This window comes from Trichechus manatus, unplaced genomic scaffold (assembly GCF_000243295.1).
Source record: "Trichechus manatus latirostris isolate Lorelei unplaced genomic scaffold, TriManLat1.0 scaffold00082, whole genome shotgun sequence".
Lineage (NCBI taxonomy): Eukaryota > Metazoa > Chordata > Mammalia > Sirenia > Trichechidae > Trichechus > Trichechus manatus.
In genome coordinates, this window is record NW_004444018.1 from 11,640,824 (window position 1) to 11,658,637 (window position 17,814).

At 41.5% G+C, this 17,814-nt stretch overlaps 1 protein-coding gene across 1 annotated transcript in view; it reads left to right on the plus strand.

The window, feature by feature from the left end:
* Positions 1 to 2,558: 2,558 nt before the first annotated feature.
* The window catches only part of HABP4 (hyaluronan binding protein 4), a 55,329-nt gene continuing 40,073 nt past the window's right edge, over positions 2,559 to 17,814 (plus strand). Inside the window, exons 1-4 of the mRNA XM_004381347.3 lie at positions 2,559 to 3,004; positions 7,849 to 8,011; positions 16,221 to 16,382; positions 16,597 to 16,665. Of these exons, the coding sequence (XP_004381404.1) occupies positions 2,659 to 3,004; positions 7,849 to 8,011; positions 16,221 to 16,382; positions 16,597 to 16,665 (740 nt within the window). The 5' untranslated portion in view covers positions 2,559 to 2,658. The remainder of the gene's footprint in view (positions 3,005 to 7,848; positions 8,012 to 16,220; positions 16,383 to 16,596; positions 16,666 to 17,814) is intronic.

Sequence of the window (17,814 nt, forward strand, 5' to 3'; positions counted from 1 at the left end):
TCCATGTTATTTCATGTATCAGTACTTCTTTCCTTTTTATGGCCAAATAATATTCCAATACTTGACTATACATCATTTTGCTTATCCATTCATCTGTTGTTGGACATTTGCATCGTTCCCACCTCTTGGTTATTGTGAATAGTGATGCTTTGAACATTTGTGCACAAGTTTTTGTTTGAAAACCTATTTTCAATTGTTTAGGATAAAAAGTAATTAATCTGTGCTGACTCAAAGAAGTAGATAACCAACTGTCTTAAAATCATCACATTCAGCAAATATTTTTGAGAACCTACTATAGCAGCTTAGAATGCTAAGCACTGGGAATACAAGCTGCAATGTATCAGGCATCATCCCTTCCCTCATTCAGAATGACATAAAATTGAATAAGTGAGTAAAACATAGACCTGGCAGCAGTTGGGATAAGCGTTCCTTTTCTGCTTGCTCTGAGAGGAAGTAAAAGCTGGTAAGCACCTGAGCAAGGTCCTCTAACAGAATACTTTTAGATGCAAGTAACAAACACAACTAAGAATAGCTTAAGCAATAATGGCACTTATCATCTTACCTAAGAAGTCCAAGGTAGGAAGGTTCCCAGGGAGTCCCTGGTGGTGCAAATGGTTAAGATGCTTAGCTGCAAACCAAAAGGTTGGAGGTTCCAGTCCACCCAGAGATGCCTTGGTAGAAAGGCCTGGTGATCTACTTCCAAAAAATCAGCCACTGAAAACCTTATGGAGCACAGTTATCCCTAACACATGAGTCAGAGTTGACTCAGTGACAACTGGTCTTAGGGAGGTTCCCTGTTGGTTAAGTCAGCAGCTCAACAACATCAAAGATGTAGGTTTTCTCTGTCGTTCTGCTCTGCCATCCTCAGGGTATTGGCCATTTCCCTCACAGTCCAATAAGGGACAGCAACTCTAGCCATCATGTTCTCACATAACAAGGACCAAAGAACAGAAGTGGGGAAGACAGCAGATTCCTTCATCTAGTCTCTTTTTAGGAGCAAGAAAAGCTCTCCCAGAAATCCCCTTGACATACTACCTCTCAAGACTGTTCTACCAGATTTCACATAACAAGCCTGGCAAGGGAATGGAATTACAATGTGTGATTTAAGATGAATCATGTTTGAGGCTGGAAAGGGGCCCAACTTCCCCTAATGCCTGAACAAAATATCAGTTCTGGAAGAATGTAAGTGGAAGAGGAATGACTGCAGGGTAGGCAGCCAAGAGTTTCTCCACAGGTGCCCTGGCAAGATTTCCTGGAGGAAGTCCAGTCAAATGTTCTCCTCTGAGCACCAGGCCTCAACTGAATTATCTCAAAAACTCAAACCTCAACGTGTTCAAGACTGAATTCATGATTCTCATCAAAGTGGTCTCCTCCAGTGCTCTCTTTCTTTACAAATAGCACCACCATTCCACCTGCCCAAGTCAGAAAAATAAGAGTTACTGTACCCTCCTCCTTCTTCATCCCCCGTATCTAGGACATTACCAAGTCCTGCTGATTTACCTCGAAAAGAACTCTTGAATCTATTCACTCTCTTCACCTCCACTGCCACCATCCTAGTCCTAGTCACCATCGTCAGCTTTCCTGGACTTCTATAATAATATCCTGCTTGGTCTCCCGCACCTATTCTGACCTCCCCCCAATCTATTCGTTCGCAATGCAGTATAAGTGGCTTTTACAAATAAAAGTCTGACCATGCTTAAAACTTGCTTCCCACTGCTGCTAGAATAAAGACCAAAATAAGGCCCTGGTTAACCCCTCTCCCACTCTATATTCCAATTACACAGGCTTTCTGTGAGCTTGAACGTGGTGTGCTCCATTTGACCCCAAGACTTACACTCCTGGCCATCTTTCAGACCTCAGCTTAACCGTCACTTCCTAGAGAAAGCCTCCCCCACAAAACCCAAAACCAAACCCACCGCTGCCTTGTCAGCTGCGACTCACAGTGACCCTAGAGGACTGAGTAGAACTGCCCTATAAGGTTTCCAAGGAGTGGCTGGTGGATTTGAACAGCTGACCTTTTGGTTAGCAGCCAAATTCTTTAACCACTGCCCCTAGAAAACTCCGAGACTTCCCTTCCGAACATTTTTTCTGTTTGTAGACTGTAAATTCCTTGAAGACGCGGATCTAGGATCTCTTACAACATAATGCCTGGCACATAGTAAGTGCTCAATAAATAGTTGTTGAATGGCTAGATAAATACATAAACTTCGAAGAAGACTGACTGATAACGAATGTGGACCCAGTTTCAGAGAGAACAGATATTAAGGCCGTAAACAAACCGCATCTCCAGGCGGCCCGGAACCACACGTCTCCGCTTCTCCTCCCAGGAGCCCGGTGCCTGGGCCCAGCCTTTCCTAGATGAGGCGGGGGCGGAGGGGCACAGAGGTCGCATTACGCGACAGCAGTTTGTCAGTGATTGGGCTTCCAAGCGCGCCGGCTAGGGAAGGGGGCGTGTCTGCGCGCGCTGATTGGTCCTCCGGTGGCGGCTGGGAGGGCTGCGGTGGCGGCGGCGGCGGCGCGGGGGTGGGCTGCGCGTGGGGAGGGTACCCGGCAGGGCAGGGAGGGCGGCTGCGGCGGTGCGATGGGTCATCGCCGCCGGTTTTGCTGAGACTCTCTCGCGTCGGCTGCCCGCTGGGGGCCCGCAGTGGCCGTGGCGGCATGAAGGGCGCCCTGGGGAGCCCCGTGGCTGCAGCCGGCGCCGCGATGCAGGAGAGTTTCGGCTGCGTCGTGGCCAACCGCTTCCACCAGCTGCTGGACGACGAGTCGGACCCGTTCGACATTCTGCGCGAGGCCGAGCGCCGGCGCCAGCAGCAGCTGCAGCGCAAGAGGCGCGACGAGGCGGCGGTCGGGGTCGGCAACCGTGGCGGCAGGAGCCCTGCTGGGGCCTCGGGCCACAGAACCGGCGCGGGCAGCGGCCGGAGGGAGTCCCAGAAAGAGCGCAAGAGCCTCTCGGCCCCTGGCGCGCAGCAGCCGGACAGTCTCGGGGGCAGCCAGCAGCCGCCCGGTACGCGCATCCCGCCGACACCTGGGCGCCCCCGGGTAGGCGCAGCGGGCGGGAGAGGAAGGAGAATGGGGTCACGGAGGTCACCCTCTTCAGCCTCCTTCGACCCCCACTATGAGACTTGGGTCCCAGGAACCATGTTCCAGAAAGGAGAGGGGGCTCTGGGGAGAGTTGGGGTGAGTTAAGTGTCCTTGTGGCCGTGGAAAGTAGGAAAGAGGACCAAAGTGTGGAGCTGGGGGTTCCCACGTCTTGTAGCCTTTCCCAGACCCTTCTATGGGGGAGGGGTGGAGGTAGGGGGTCTTGAAACCCTGGAACTGAGCCCTTAGATCAAGTTGGACAAACTTGACGAATATTGCTGGCGTGGTGTGTGGGGACTGCTACCCCGGGGGTCTCAAATCAAGAGCCAGCAAGGAGCCCAGCCTCCGCAAGATTGGACTCTGGAGGCAAAAAGAGAAGCGTAACGAGAAGGAGGGAGGGGGAGAGAGCACCCTGCCCGCTGGAGGTGGTGGTGAGAGACTGGGATGTGTGGAGAATGGTAGGCAGGCCGAGATGAGGAGCTGCCAGGCCTCTGTGATGGAGGGAAGGCCTGGTGACCGCGTGGGGCCGGGCTGTGACGTCAGGGCCCGACCGGCGTGCTGGTGAGGTGGCCGCGGGATACCCGGCTACTCCCAAGCTGTTTTTCTTTAAGCCATCCCCATATACAAGCTTTTAGTAGTCAGCAGGCATGGGTTTTCAGTACATCCCGTAGTGTTGTTGATGGGATGTGTAACTTGTAATTAACTCAAGGCTAGTTTAGGAAAATTCTTCGTAACCTTTTCAGCAGTGTTCAAGGTTCCCTACTCCCTGTTCAGCAAGAAGGGCCATTGCAAAGCTTGGTGCACTACTGTGTGCGTGCATAAAGTGTACTTCAGAGGTCATTTCTCTCTCTACAACTGACATCAGTGGCTCAATCAGCTAGACTCCACCTGTGTTTCCTCTGTTTTCCTGAAATAAGGCAGTGGTCCGTCCCAAGGTTTAGAGAAAAATGCTGTTAAGATTGAGATGTGTAGTTTGACCTCTCCAGCCATCACATGGCAGTGTATTCACCTGTTTATTGGCTTGTTCCTTGCTTGATAAGAGTTGTGCATCCTAGTTAGCACTGAAAGAGCACCTGCTGATTTAAATATTGGGGCTTTGACTTTTGGAACTTGAGTTACCTTTATCTGTGGAAAATCCAGTCCGTAGACATCATTTGAGAATCAGAAAATCAAGTCAATACAATAAAGGTGTTGAAAATTACCCAAAATGCTCTTGGGTCACAAGACCTCTTGTTAGGCCAGGAAGTTCATGGGCTTATTTAAACAACAACGCTTGAGATATATTTTACATTTCGTATTATGTTCTGTGTTTTTCTTTTACGTTTACTTAAGGATAAATATAGTAATAAAAACTTAGAAGGCTAATCTTTTCTGCTCCCTATTTCTAACAATAGTGTGAAACTGCATTTAGTGATACCTACTAATATATTTCTTCTTAGGCCTCTTAAAATATAAAAAAATGTAAACAGTTCAGAAATGTATAAAGTGAAAATCCCTTATCTTCTCTCCCGTTGACAGCTTATATCTATAGTTGCACAGCACTTTTTTTCTTATACAAACAGTTGCAAATGGCTACCTTTGATATTGTAATCTTTTACAATCTGTAGCTGATTTTGTAGTTAGAATGACAATTTTGTTATTCTAGTTCTTTTTCAGTGTGTATTATTTCAGGAGCAAACAGCTAATTAATTCCTATATATGTAGTTACTGTACTCAATTTATCTGTAATGGTGTTAGAGAGCTACATTCTCAAAGCTTTGTAACCCTAATTGATATGAAGGACTATATTTTTCTAACTCAGTTTTTAATTTAGTTAGAATATTATAAGTGAATGCTTAGTGTGGACAAGAATCAAAGTTTAAATGTGTTCAGCAATGTTTAGAACATTTATTAATCCCCAAAGGATGTGGAAAGCGTAAGATTTTCCAGTGGAAACCTAAGTTTTTAATATCCTTGACTATCCATCTAGCAGTACACACAGGCCCTGTGTGAACCTTGCTAAATAGATTTATTCTTCAGGTCACCAGAGGCTGTGTCAGCTCTGCTTTCCTAGCCTTTCAGAACTATGGTCTTTGAGCCAAAGCTCAATTTTTATTTTGTAGGAACCTCACTGTAAATTTCATTGTATTCTGTCCCTTCACATGGGCTTGGGCTTAGATCTGAGATGGAACTGGTTGTGCCAGCTGCCTTTTGGGAAGGGCCAGTGATGTGCAATGTTTGCGGTATCCAGTTGGAGCCGCTGATCCAGCAAAAGACACCAAGCCAGCTTCAGCTGCAGTCTTGAGCTCTTAATACTAAATTATGAGGGGGAAGAAAAAAAAGTGGAGCCCTTTTTTCCTTTGTTTTTTTTGTATTTTGGAGGGAGAATGAAATGTTTTCAGGGAATTGGCAATATAATTATCCTAGTAAGTAGCTATTCTTATTTAACAGTTTTCAATTAATACCTGAATTTTGGAACAGGCTTTGGTATAAAAAGTGCGTATTTTAAGTCATGAAGAGTGAATGCCAAATTGATGCAATTAAAAAATAACTTAGAGGAAGCAGAAGGAAGATAGGGTAAGTGCCTAAGTAATGCTGTAGTTGAGTGGAGAGGTTAGGATTGTTTTAAAACTATAGGCTGTAAAGAAAATTTGAAAGTGTATTGGAATAACCTTTTTTATTTTAGGGGAAAGTATTGAAAATTATTGTTACAGTTAACATATTTGCTGATGATTGTTATTTAGTGTAATTTTCAACTTGTTAGATAATTTCTTTCCTAATGACATAGCTTTCATAATGGCATTGTCTACCTTATGTTTCAGATTACCTCTTGAGATTTTGATCTTTGTTAGTAAAGTATGTGCCAACAGATCTGGCATTGCATACTCTCTTGGGCAAGAGTTTCAATCTCTGTCTTGATGCTTCTGCAATAAAAGCATAATGCTCCATTTATGATAACATCTTTCCCACAAGCTAAATATGTCACAAGCTCAAATTGTGACCTCTCTATAGAATGCAAATCAGATTTAAACATTGCTAGGTATAGGAAACACTAAGACCATAGGAAATTGAACTCAGATCTGTTATACAACTTATTTCAAGATACTAATTAATATTTTGTTAATATTCACATCTGAAAAAGTATGTTAACTGCTGAGTCACAGATCACATAATTTTAGTGGTGTCACATACATGATTTCTGCTTAAAAATGAGTCCAGTAAGGTTATTGGGACTATGTTAATGTTTACCTGGGCTCGGTTTATAAAGTTTCACTAGAAAATATTAAGTGAGGGAATAGAAAAAGATGTATAAACATATATTCCTTAAGGGCCACGTGTGTATCTGTCTCAGTGGAAGAGGAATCCAGTTGTTTAAAAATACACCCATTGATTTGGATACATTTAGTATTTTTATAGCCGTGCAACCAACAGGAAGAATAATTTTTACCCCTCCCAAAAAACAAAAACCTGAAGCCACTAGAATCAAAATGGCACGTAACGTTTGAGATGGAGAAAATCAAAATGGCACATAATGTTTGAGATGGAGAACTTGTAAACTATGCCCAGAAAAAGATAAAAGGACAATTTTGGAAGATGATGTAAGAAGAAACAAAGTTCTCAGTATATTTACCAAGTATTGGATGGCTTCAAACATTAGACTTTGCTTAAAAGTTTTAAAGGATGACAGCTAGAGGGGAGTAAAGTAAGGTGAGAGGAGAGATAGGAAAAGGCTAGTGTTCCCATACCCTGCCCTGTCCCGGCTCAGGGCTGGCCCCTCACTGCCCTCTTCAAGGACTTAACTGGCTCTTGTGTGAGCTGGCATGTATCAGTTTTGGCTGATTTGAGAATATGACTGCAAATGTATAAATCTCATTAAAGAGCAGGAAAATCTGTTTTTAAAAGAAAAAAAAGTGACAAAAACTGGGTTTAAAAAAAAAAAAAAAAACCTTAGAAGCTGACTACAGTTGCCTCTGGTTTATATGCGATTGGAGTCCTAAAACTAGAAGGCAGTCCCTGGATTACTAACGAGTTCCGTTCCTAAATCTGTCTTTAAGTTGGATTTGTACATAAGTTGGAACAGATAGGTACAGTTTGTATCTAGCATCAGTTAAATGTTTGTCTTAGTATATAGTATATAGTGTAGCTTTCTACGCATAAAAACATTAAACACTTCCAGATGCACCAAAAATGTCTTTAACATAATAATACAGTAACAATAATGTTTTGATGGGAGTCACAAAGTAGCACCCGTTTGTTATTACAAACCATTGTACATACCTCGAATTTTTAACAGGCTTTACAGGGGTCTGTTCTTAACTGTGGGTTGTATAGAAATCAGACATTCATAACCCAGGGACTGCCTGTACAATCTGAAATACATAATATTGATCCTTTAATTTTCTAGATGTGGTTTAGCTACCAGATTTTGGTAAAGCTCTTTTGCAAAATGTAGTAATTTAGCAAAATATACCCATAGCTGTCACAGAATCATTGTGAGATGCCTGCAATTATAGGTTAGCTTATATAGTTTATCTTATCATACTTTGTAGGATATAAAGGAAAGCATGTGATTCAGTGGTAACTATTAAAAGTTTTATTAAGTAGTAGTTGACTCTCTAGTCAGATTATTGACAACTTTCTTTTTTCTTCTCTGTACTTTTCCAAGTTACGTGGGTTTTTCTATGGCATTGTTTTCTGGAAAAGTGAAATTTAAAGCTACCTGTAAAGGTTAACAATATGCTGTCCTGCAGGCCTGTGTTCTAGCTCTCTCCTTTGATTTCCTGCTGGCAGGCCAGAAGCGAACTCCTAGAAGAGGGGAGCAGCAAGGATGGAATGATAGCCGGGGGACAGAGGTGGCGCTGGATAGACCAGAGCGGAGACCCTACAGGGAATACCGACCCTATGAGCCTGAGAGACAGGCAGAGTTTACAGCTGAGAAGTTTACAGATGAAAAGTATGTACTGCAGACCTCATGGGGAGGCTCTCGGGGGGCACCAGAGGCCTTTAGAGAACCGCTAGCCTTTGCGACCTGCTCTTCATGCTAGTCTTAGGAATATTCTGCCAATTTAAGTGTCAAATCATATTTTCTTAGATGACATGAAAAAGACCTTCCAGTTATCTCATAGATGACCTTAGGTCTTCGTTCAAAAAAAGATTTTACGATGAAAAGTAAATTGTGCATTGGTTACTATGAAAAGCACTCTTATAAAAAAATTATACAGGAGTGTGTCAGACTTTCATTTGAAGTTCTAACTTGGGGCTAGGGATATAATTATGGTTTTGACTTAGCATTACTAATTTAGACTAGAAATAGATTTAAACTGAAATCCCTCCTTGCCCCATGGTCAGGTCAATAGGCTGTCATGATGAAATGTGAAGAAAAACTAGTATAATGTGTAACACCATTTTTTGGCTCATGTACCCCTATAGAAGGTACTCTGACATGGAAGGGAGTCTTGGGCTAGTACAGTCTTACACCCCTCCTGAGTGATGTAGCAATGTGCAGGCTGACTGTACCCACCTGTACATAGGGAACAGTTACTTGTCTTATGCTTGGCACTAATAAGATGGGGGCTTGCCACCTGTAAGTTTCTGTTGAATTATTAAACATACATAACCCAGACTTTAGATGAAACAGAAGCCAGTGAATCACAGTTAAAGGTAAATAAAGTAAAAAGGAAAGGAGCCCTGGTAGCACAGTGGTTAAACACTCGGCTGCTAACTCAAAGGTTGGCAGTTCAAACCCACCAGTTGCTTCATGGGAGAAAGATGTGGCAGTCTGCTTCTGGAAAGATTTACAGCCTTGGAAACCCTGTGGGGGCAGTTCTACTCTGTCTTATAGGATTCCTATGAGTCAGAATCGACTTGACGGCAACAGGAATGGGTTAAAGTAAAAAAGTTTAAGGAAGGCCAGAATAGTGTATGGTTTCATGTGAAGTGAGCCGTTTTTCACCAAGGCTTCCAACCCCGACCGTTTAAGATCCTTGCTACAAGTTTTAACCAAGAACATAGCTTTGTAAAACTATTCTCCATTAAAGAAAATAAAAGCCCAGCAGAGAACAGCTCTGTCTGAGAGGGCCAAGCAGGTGGCAACTTCTGCAGGTCTCTTCACCTATAAGTTACATATTCAAAACATCGAGATGTGGTATCCACCATCATGTTGGAAGGAGAGACTTATGGAAAAGTTTAACTCTGCTTTTTTGGTGACTACTTGAAATTTGCTGCATAATGGTCATAGTCTACTTGCTCACTAAAAGCTTCCTGGATCAGAGATAATTTTGAGAAGCATTTGGGGTTTTTTTTTTTTTTTTTTTCTCACTTCAGGGATATATTCTGTAGAAATAAGGAAATAATAGTTCAAATGCACAAACCTAGTCATTTTTCTTTAGTAGCAAAACAATGTAGTCTTTAAAAAGGAAAGACAAATCTTTATATGTTGATGTGGAAATATGCCTATAATATGTAGGGATAGGGTGGGATATGGGATTATAGAGGGATTTTTTTTCCTTTTAAAATAATTTCAGATATACAGAAAAGTTGCAAGGATTATATAAAGAATTCCCATATGCCCTTCACTCAGATTCTTCACATGTTAACATTTTATTACATTCATTTTATTCTTATTTTCTCTCTCTCTCTATGTATATATATGTGTATGTATATTACATATATATAAAACATACACACGCAAACTTTTTCTGCATCATTTGAGAGTAAGGTGCAGAAGTGTCCCTTTATTCCTAAATACTTAAGTGTATTTAATTAAAAAACAATATATTCTTTCATAGTACAATTATCAAAATCATTAACATTACTACTATTGTATAATTCTCTAAATTATACCATCTATAGACTTCATTCACATTTAGCCACTTGTTCCCATAATATACTTTTAGCAAAAGAAAAACGGTCTTCTAGTTCAGGATCCAGTCTAAGAACACGCATTGTCTTTAGTCTCCCTTAATCTTGGAAAGCTCCTTGTCTTCCTTTATCTTTTATGACTTTGACATTTGAGGAGTGTAGCCAGTTATTTAGTAGACCATCTCTGAATTTGAGTTTGTTGTGATGTTTCTTCGTGATAGGAGCGAGGTGGTGCATTTTGGGCAGGAGCACCACCAAAGTGATGTTGTCCTCAGGGCATCACATTGGGAATAGGTAGGAACCTTTGACTTTGAAATTTGATTTGTTTTTTTTAATACGTCATGTACTATCAGAAGGGAGCCCTGGTGGCGCAGTGGTTAAGGAGCTTGGCTGTTAACAAAAAAGTCGACAGTTGGAATCCACCAGCCGCTCCTTGGAAACCCTACGGGGCAGTTCTACTCTGTCCTATAGAGTCTCTATAAGTGGGAATCGACTTGATGGCAATGGGTTTGGTCTGGTTTTGGTACTATTAGAAAAAATATTTTTCGTAAAAATTACTCTTCTGATTATAAATTTTTCTTATCTTTAATAAAAACATATTTTAGACAATGAGGAAAATGCAGAAAATTATCAATCTAATCTTACCATCTGAGGTGATTACTCTTAACACTTTGGCCTATTTTCTCTTTTTATGCATAGATGTACTTAGACATTACAGGCATAACACATATATGCTGAGTGCTTTATGTTCTTTCTTTTCTACTTGAAATGTCATAAGCAGTTTCTACGTTAGTAACAATGTTCGGTAAGTATTTTTAATGGCTCTATCATGATCTGTTGCTTGACTGTATCATAATGTAGTCATTCCCTTAGTGTTGGAACTTTGCTCAGCTTGCAGTTTTTTTGTTTATGAAGAGTACTTAGTGAGCAACGTTTTATGTATGTGTGTAGTTTGCTAGATGGAGGTAAAAATCCAGTTAGAGCCGTAGAGTAGTGGTTCTCAGCTGGGTGGTCATGTGTCCAAATCTGGGGCCTGGCATGTGCCTCAGTGCAAGGTGGGATGGGAGCTTGTAGTGTAAAAATGAACAGCATTGGTGGTGAAGCGCGATATTGGTACTTAGTGACAAATCACTCTCTTAGTGCCCATTTGCTCTATCACTAACAGTCTATGAGTGCATTTCTCCCAGCTCTTTCTCCAGACTTGAGTATATAATAATGTTTGATCTTTGCTCATTTGGTAAGTGAAAAATGGTATCATCTGACCCTTCTTTGATACCTATACATGCTTATTGGATGTAATTATAGGATCTTGATAATCTTGAAAGATTATCTAATTTAATCCCCTCGATTTATGAATGAGGAAACAAAGACCCAGAGTTTCAGCAGTGACTCTGGTCACAGCCAGTTGACATAAATTATTATTCCACTAAGGCAGAACACATTTTTTACTCTCCTCATTTACTCATTCATTCACCAAATATCAATGAGCATGTAGCTGTGCTCGATCTAGACTGTGCTAACCACAGGAGTGGGAGGAGGGACTAAGGCATTTCTCCCACAGCCTAGTTGGAGATAAGCACATGACAGACAACTACAGTCTATCTGGAAGCGTATGTTGGGAGATGCGTACAGCAGTGGAGTGAGACAGGCCTGGCGGAGGAAGGACACCTGTCTAGTCACCACTTTTTCCCTGTCATAGAATCTGAAATAGGAATGTGCATGTTCTGTAATGTAGATGATACAAACTTTAATACCGTTTATTACTAGATAGTAGTCCCTGGATAGCACAAACAGTTAAACGCTTGGCTAATAAACCAAAAAGTTGGAGGTTTGAGTCCACCCAGAGGCTCCTTGGTAGAAAGGCCTGGTGATCTATTTCTGAAAAACCAGCCATTGAAAACCCTATGGAGCGCAGTTGTACCCTGACACACACACGGTCACCATGAGTCGGAGTTGACAGCAACTTTTTTTTTTTAAAAACTAGCTGTGTTCAGAGTGTCTCTATCAACCAGACAACTTAAATTGTGGTTAATTTTAAAGTGCTGTTATTTTTAACCCTTATGCTGGTGCTAATTTGGTAGAGGAAGGAATCAGTGTGGTCCCATTCCTGACAGTTTAAAACAGATGGAATCTGATCATTAGTTAATTTCATCAAGATCTAATTGAACACCTATTTTGTGTCGGGCACTAGAGATGCAAAAAGTGAAGGAGAGCTTTGTCTAGTTCCCTAAGGAATACGCAGCTGGAGGGGAGACAAAGAGGCTAACATTCTGGCCACCATCTGATCCACTGTCTGCAAACCAGGGAGGTATGTGAGCTTCTGAGAGGGACTGGCCAACTAAAAATGTGAGCCAGCCTTAGAGAGGAGGCAGCATTTAGGCAAGAGGGGTAGGTTATCTGGGCTGAAGGGATTCCTTGAGCTTTTTTTTTTAAATTAACTTTTTCTATTATAGAGATTCCAAGCAGACTGAGTGTAACTACTTGAGCTAGCAGTGAGAGGCAAACAGCCGGTTATAGCCCTTAAACCCATTTCAATTCACTGTGACTGAATGGGCTTCTGCCGCTGCTCTGTCATACAGCTGCATCTCATATGTACAGCTACATCGCAGTCTCAGTGGGAGGGTCCACAGCCTCCAGGGTTTCTCCCTCCTCTATAATCTTGTGAGGCCCTTCCACCTCTGAGATGTCCAACTCTACGAGGCCTGTTCCTACCACTGTAACCCAGGATAGGAAGGCGCTTGGGGGCAGTGTGTTCCTGGGAGCCTGCTGGAGTTCAGAGTGGGTTTTCACATAGAAGCAGCGCCATAGATGGTGCTGGGATTAGCTTGCAGTGTGTCGGGCCCAGAGATCAGCTACACTATGTGTTTCATATAATCTGAGAATACAGTTGCTGTTTTATTGCAGTACCAATTTTCTTTAGAGCTCCAGATAAAGAACTTAAGTGAACTTTTAGAATACTTAAAGTCTGCCTTCGATGGGATACATTTTGGCCTTTCCTTTCTGCAGTTTACTGCTAATCAATTAAGGTCAATTCCAATTCTGGAAGAATCACTCACTAAAGTGTTTAAACATTTATAGCCGTTTTAACAAAATTAAATAGGTTTTTCCATTCAGTTCACATGTGAAAAATTAAGAACATAAAGATGATTAATCTAAAGATTTTGAATAAGCATTTGTCCATGCTTTTGGTAAAATAAATGAGAATGCAATGCCTATATGTCTTCATGACTAGACTGTAAGCCTGCTGAGAGCTGCTGTATCCCTAGTATCTTGCAGGACACCAAGCAAATAGTGGGTCACTGTAAGTATTTATTAAATTAAATTAAAGCAAGACACAAAATACGCGATTTGATTATACTTATATACAAGTGGGATTCTGTGGCTAGTGCAAATGGTTTACACACACGGCTGGTAACTGAATGGTTGTCACCTCAAAAGAAAGGCCTGACAATCTACTTCTGAAAAATCAGCCATGAAAACCCTAGGGAGCACAGTTTTACTCTTGACACACATGGGGGTGCCATGAGTTGGAATTGACTCAATGACAACTGGTTGGTTATGTACAAATGCTTTACTCAGGAAGTCCAGGAAGCAAATATACCTGTCGACAGTTATGACTGGGTAATTGGACTCTGAATAATTTAAACTATTCCCTTCTTCAAGAGCAGGGGCTTTGGAAGTTGCATCCTGGTTCCACTACTAAATGACTTGTGCGAGTTATGTAACCTCTCTGAGCTCAGTTTCTTTATTCATAAAACAGGTAATTATATGTCTTTATTAGGATTGTTGTAAGAGAATAGATTACAAGTACATAGAGCAGGATGTTTGGCTCAAGTACTGTTTTTCTTCCTTTTAGTTGTGAGTTCATCACAGATAAAGCTTCCTAAATAGAGTACAGAATTCCTCAGTCCTCCCCAGCCTTAACAAAAAGAAGATATATTTTATAATAAGGGTGTTACAGAGAAGCAATCAAGAATGTATTTAATTGGGTAGAAAGAGGAAACCTGTGGAGTAAAGAAAAAAATGGATAAAAGATTAAAATGCACCAGAACACACAGGGATGGTAATAGTTGATTTCAATCACTATTGTACTTTTTAGTGAATTTGGTATTTGGTCAGTATTTGATCTGGACTTCATGTGAATTTAGGCTCTGTTTTAACTGCTGGCATTATTTTTCATGTATGTTTTTGCCCTTCATTTCCTCTAACTTCTTAGGTGGACTTTTTTCCTTTCATGGCCCTGTCCAAGTTCCTGGTTAAGAATTCAGTTACTTTTCATTTGTCATTTTAGGACTCTGCTTTAGATATTTAGTGTAATTTAGAGAAGTCTCTATTTAAAAACTCATAAAAATCTTATAAAAATTCTTATAAAAATCTCTATTTAAAAACTTAGTTTTGATGCAGGGAGGTGAGGAACAAAATAGGCAACTGAGTATTTAGGATTGTTTCTTTCAAGGGACTGGCATGAAGTTAATGACCAATACTTCTGTATTTCTTCATATTTTTAAAGACTTAGAATTGTGTTACCCCTTTTTACCCACTATCATATTGTGTAGTAGATTTTAATGTAATATTTTTGGCCATAAAAGTGGAATGAGATATACCTCTAGTTCTGGGTTTTGAGCCATTAATGCCACTAGATTTCTTGGTGCCAGGATCTCTATTAAATAAGTAATTTGTTATTGCTTTAAGTCTTTAGAAGACCTGACAAATTAAAAGAAATATCATTTATCTTATTAAACTAGGGTTATAATGATGAAAAAGACGGGGTCCTTCCCACAGGAGCTTAGCATCTGGTAGGGGCAAGGGATGAGTCCACACAAAGAGGTTTGGTGACAGAAGCAAGGCAGAGGGTATACAGAGAGGTGAACCGGACACGTGCCCTGATCCGGTGGTTAGATTGGTAGGGGAAGAAGAGAGAGGAGAGGGGTGAGGCTCAAGGTCTTGGCTTGGGTGCTCTGTTGTACTGTGTGCTATTCTCTGAATAGGGACCATTGGAGGAGGAAGGGGGTCAGTGAGGGTCATGTTGTACCTGTAGGGCCATGGGTGTCCAGGTGGAGATATCCAGGCAATCACTGGCTTATAGCCTGGAATCAGAGAGACCCAAGTAACAGGCTTAGGAACAAGTGTCATTAGCACAGAAATGAGGAGGATGTGTGCAATGGAACGAGAAACTGGGAGTGCTGACACGTTTACGGACAAACAGGTATCAGAAAGAGTGAAGGAGGCAGCTCTATGTCTAGAGTACCAACATACATTGTTGTATGAAAAAGACAAGGTGCATTTGGAAAAGGATAGCGATCGGTGGCACAACATGAAAAATGTAATTAGTGTCATTGAATTGTAAATGTGGAAGATGTATTGGTGAATATTTTGGTGTGTATATTTTCACCACAATGCAAAGAAAAAAAAGGCAAGGGACATAATTTTTCCCTTTAGAGAGTCTGTAAGTGACTACCTCTGAGAAGGGGAATTGGGTAGCTTAATTTTGTACGATGTGTGGGTATTATCTATTTCAAGAAAACTTTTTTAAGGACAAGCGGTGAAAGAGAAACCAGAAAGGTCAGAGAAGAATTAGTGGTCAGCAGTGTCAAATGATCCAGAGGGGTCAAATGACATAAAGGAGGTGCTATTTTAACACAAAGAGGTCTTCATCTGTCCCTGAAAGTTTCTGTGGAGTAATGGGGGTAGAAGTCAGACCCAACAGATTGTTTTCAGTCCCAAATGTCATCACTGTGTGTGTGTGGGTGTGGGTGTGTGTGAGAAAGAGAGATTTGGGAGGGAGGATAATTTGAAGTTTAACCATTTTTCTTAATACATAAAACATTCCAAATTTAACTTAAAGGTTGTAATATTGGAACTGGAATGTACCTTAGAATTTCTTTTTCTAAACTCCTCACTTTATAAATAAGGGAACGAGAGATGGAGGAAAGGGATGCCCCACTGGGATTAGTAACAAGCCCCAGACAGAGCCTGCTTCTCCTGTGCCATCTCCATCTCCACTTCCTAGCAGCCATGTGAACTTGGGCAAGTTTCCTCATCTGTAAAATGGGAGTGATAGCTATCTATTATACAACTATTGTAATTTTTTGATGTATGTAAAGTGATTATTGACAATTATTGATGTGTGTAAAGTGCTCAGAATAATGCCAAGTACAGTATGTGCTCAGTAAAGATGAGCTGTTAATTTCTTATTCAAGCTACCAATATGCTGTTGCCATAATGTCCTGCTAGAATTTCTTTCTCAAGCCTTAGACCTTTACTCCAATTCACTGCTTTTTATTCTGCCTCTCTCTCCTTAGACCAATTGACAGGCTTGATCGAGACCGGCTCCTGAGAGGAAGAGGTGGTGGAAGAGGGGGGATGCGAAGCAGAGGGAGAGGTGGTCCCATGAACAGAGCTTTAGATGGTTTTGACCAGAGAGGGAAACGTGAATTTGACAGATACGGTGGGAATGATAAAATGTAAGTTTCTTTGTAATGCCGTTTTCACTTGAAGATTTTAGTAATACATCGTATGAACCTGTAACATGCTTTTAAGTATACTTGACTTTATATTAGTATGCTGTTATTGTTGTGGGAGTCTGACCCTGGGACAACTTTTTTGATAAACTTTTTCTGATTTGGAAGCTGGTGGGGGACCCGTTTCCAGTTTAAAGGATACTCTTTCTTTCTCTAGAGCATTCAGAACTCAAGACAACATGAGTGGCTCTGGAGTTCGCAGCTGGGCATCCGGTAAAGATACCAGGTATGGTGCAAAGATGTGCCCTCTGTGAGCCTACAACCAAGTGGAATGCTCTGGATCTTTTTTGCTTGTCTTTGAATTGATGACCTCGGTGTTGTGCTTAAGGAGATGGCTTTGTTTAGTGAGGTAACTTTTTATTTTTATTTTTTTATTTTTTCTCATACAAAAATTTATACACACATTGTTATGTGACTCTAATTGCTCTCCCCATATTGTGACAGCACACTGCTCCTTTCCACCACTGATTCCCTGTGTCCATTCAACCAGCTCCTAAGCCTCTCTGCCTTCCCATCTCACCTCCAGACAGAAACTGCCCATTTAGTCTCTTGTATCTACTTGAGCTAAGAGGCACAGTCCTCACAAGTATCACTTTATGTCCCACAGTCCAGTCCAATCTTTGTCTGAGGAGTTGGCCTCGGAAATTGTTTTATTTCTGGGCTGATAGAGAATCCAGAGGCCATACTTTCTGGGGTTTCTCCAGTCTCAGTCAGACCATTAAGTCTGGTCTTCTTACTAGAATCTGAGTTCTGCACCGCACCTTTCTGCTGCTCCATCCAGGACTCTCTGTTGTGTTCCCTGTCAGGGCAGTCATTGGTGGTAGCCGGGCACCATCTAGTTCTTCTGGTCTCAGGTTGATGAAGTCTCTGGTTTATGTGGCCCCTTCTGTCTGTTGGGCTACTACTTTCCTTGTGTCTTTGGTGTTTTTCATTCTTCTTTACTCCAGGTGGTTGGGACCAATTGATGCATCTTAGATGACCGCGTGCAAGCTTTTAAGACTCCAGACACCACTCACTAAAGTAGGATGCAGAACATTTTCTTAATAAGCTTTATTATGCCAGTTGACCTAGATGTCATCTGAAAGCATGGTCCCTAGACCCCTACCCCTGCTACTTGGTCCCTCAAAGTGTTTGATTGTATTCAGGGAACTTCTTAGCTTTGGTTTAGTCCAGTTGTGCTGACTTCCCCTGTGCTGTCCTTCCCTTCACCTAAGACAATTCTTACCTACTATCTAGTTAGTAAATAACCCTCACCCTCCCTCCCCACCCTCATAACCATCAAAGAATGTTTTCTTCTATGTTTAAACCTTTTCTTGAGTTCTTATAATAGTGGTCTTATACAGTATTTGTCCTTCTGTAACTGACTAAATTCACT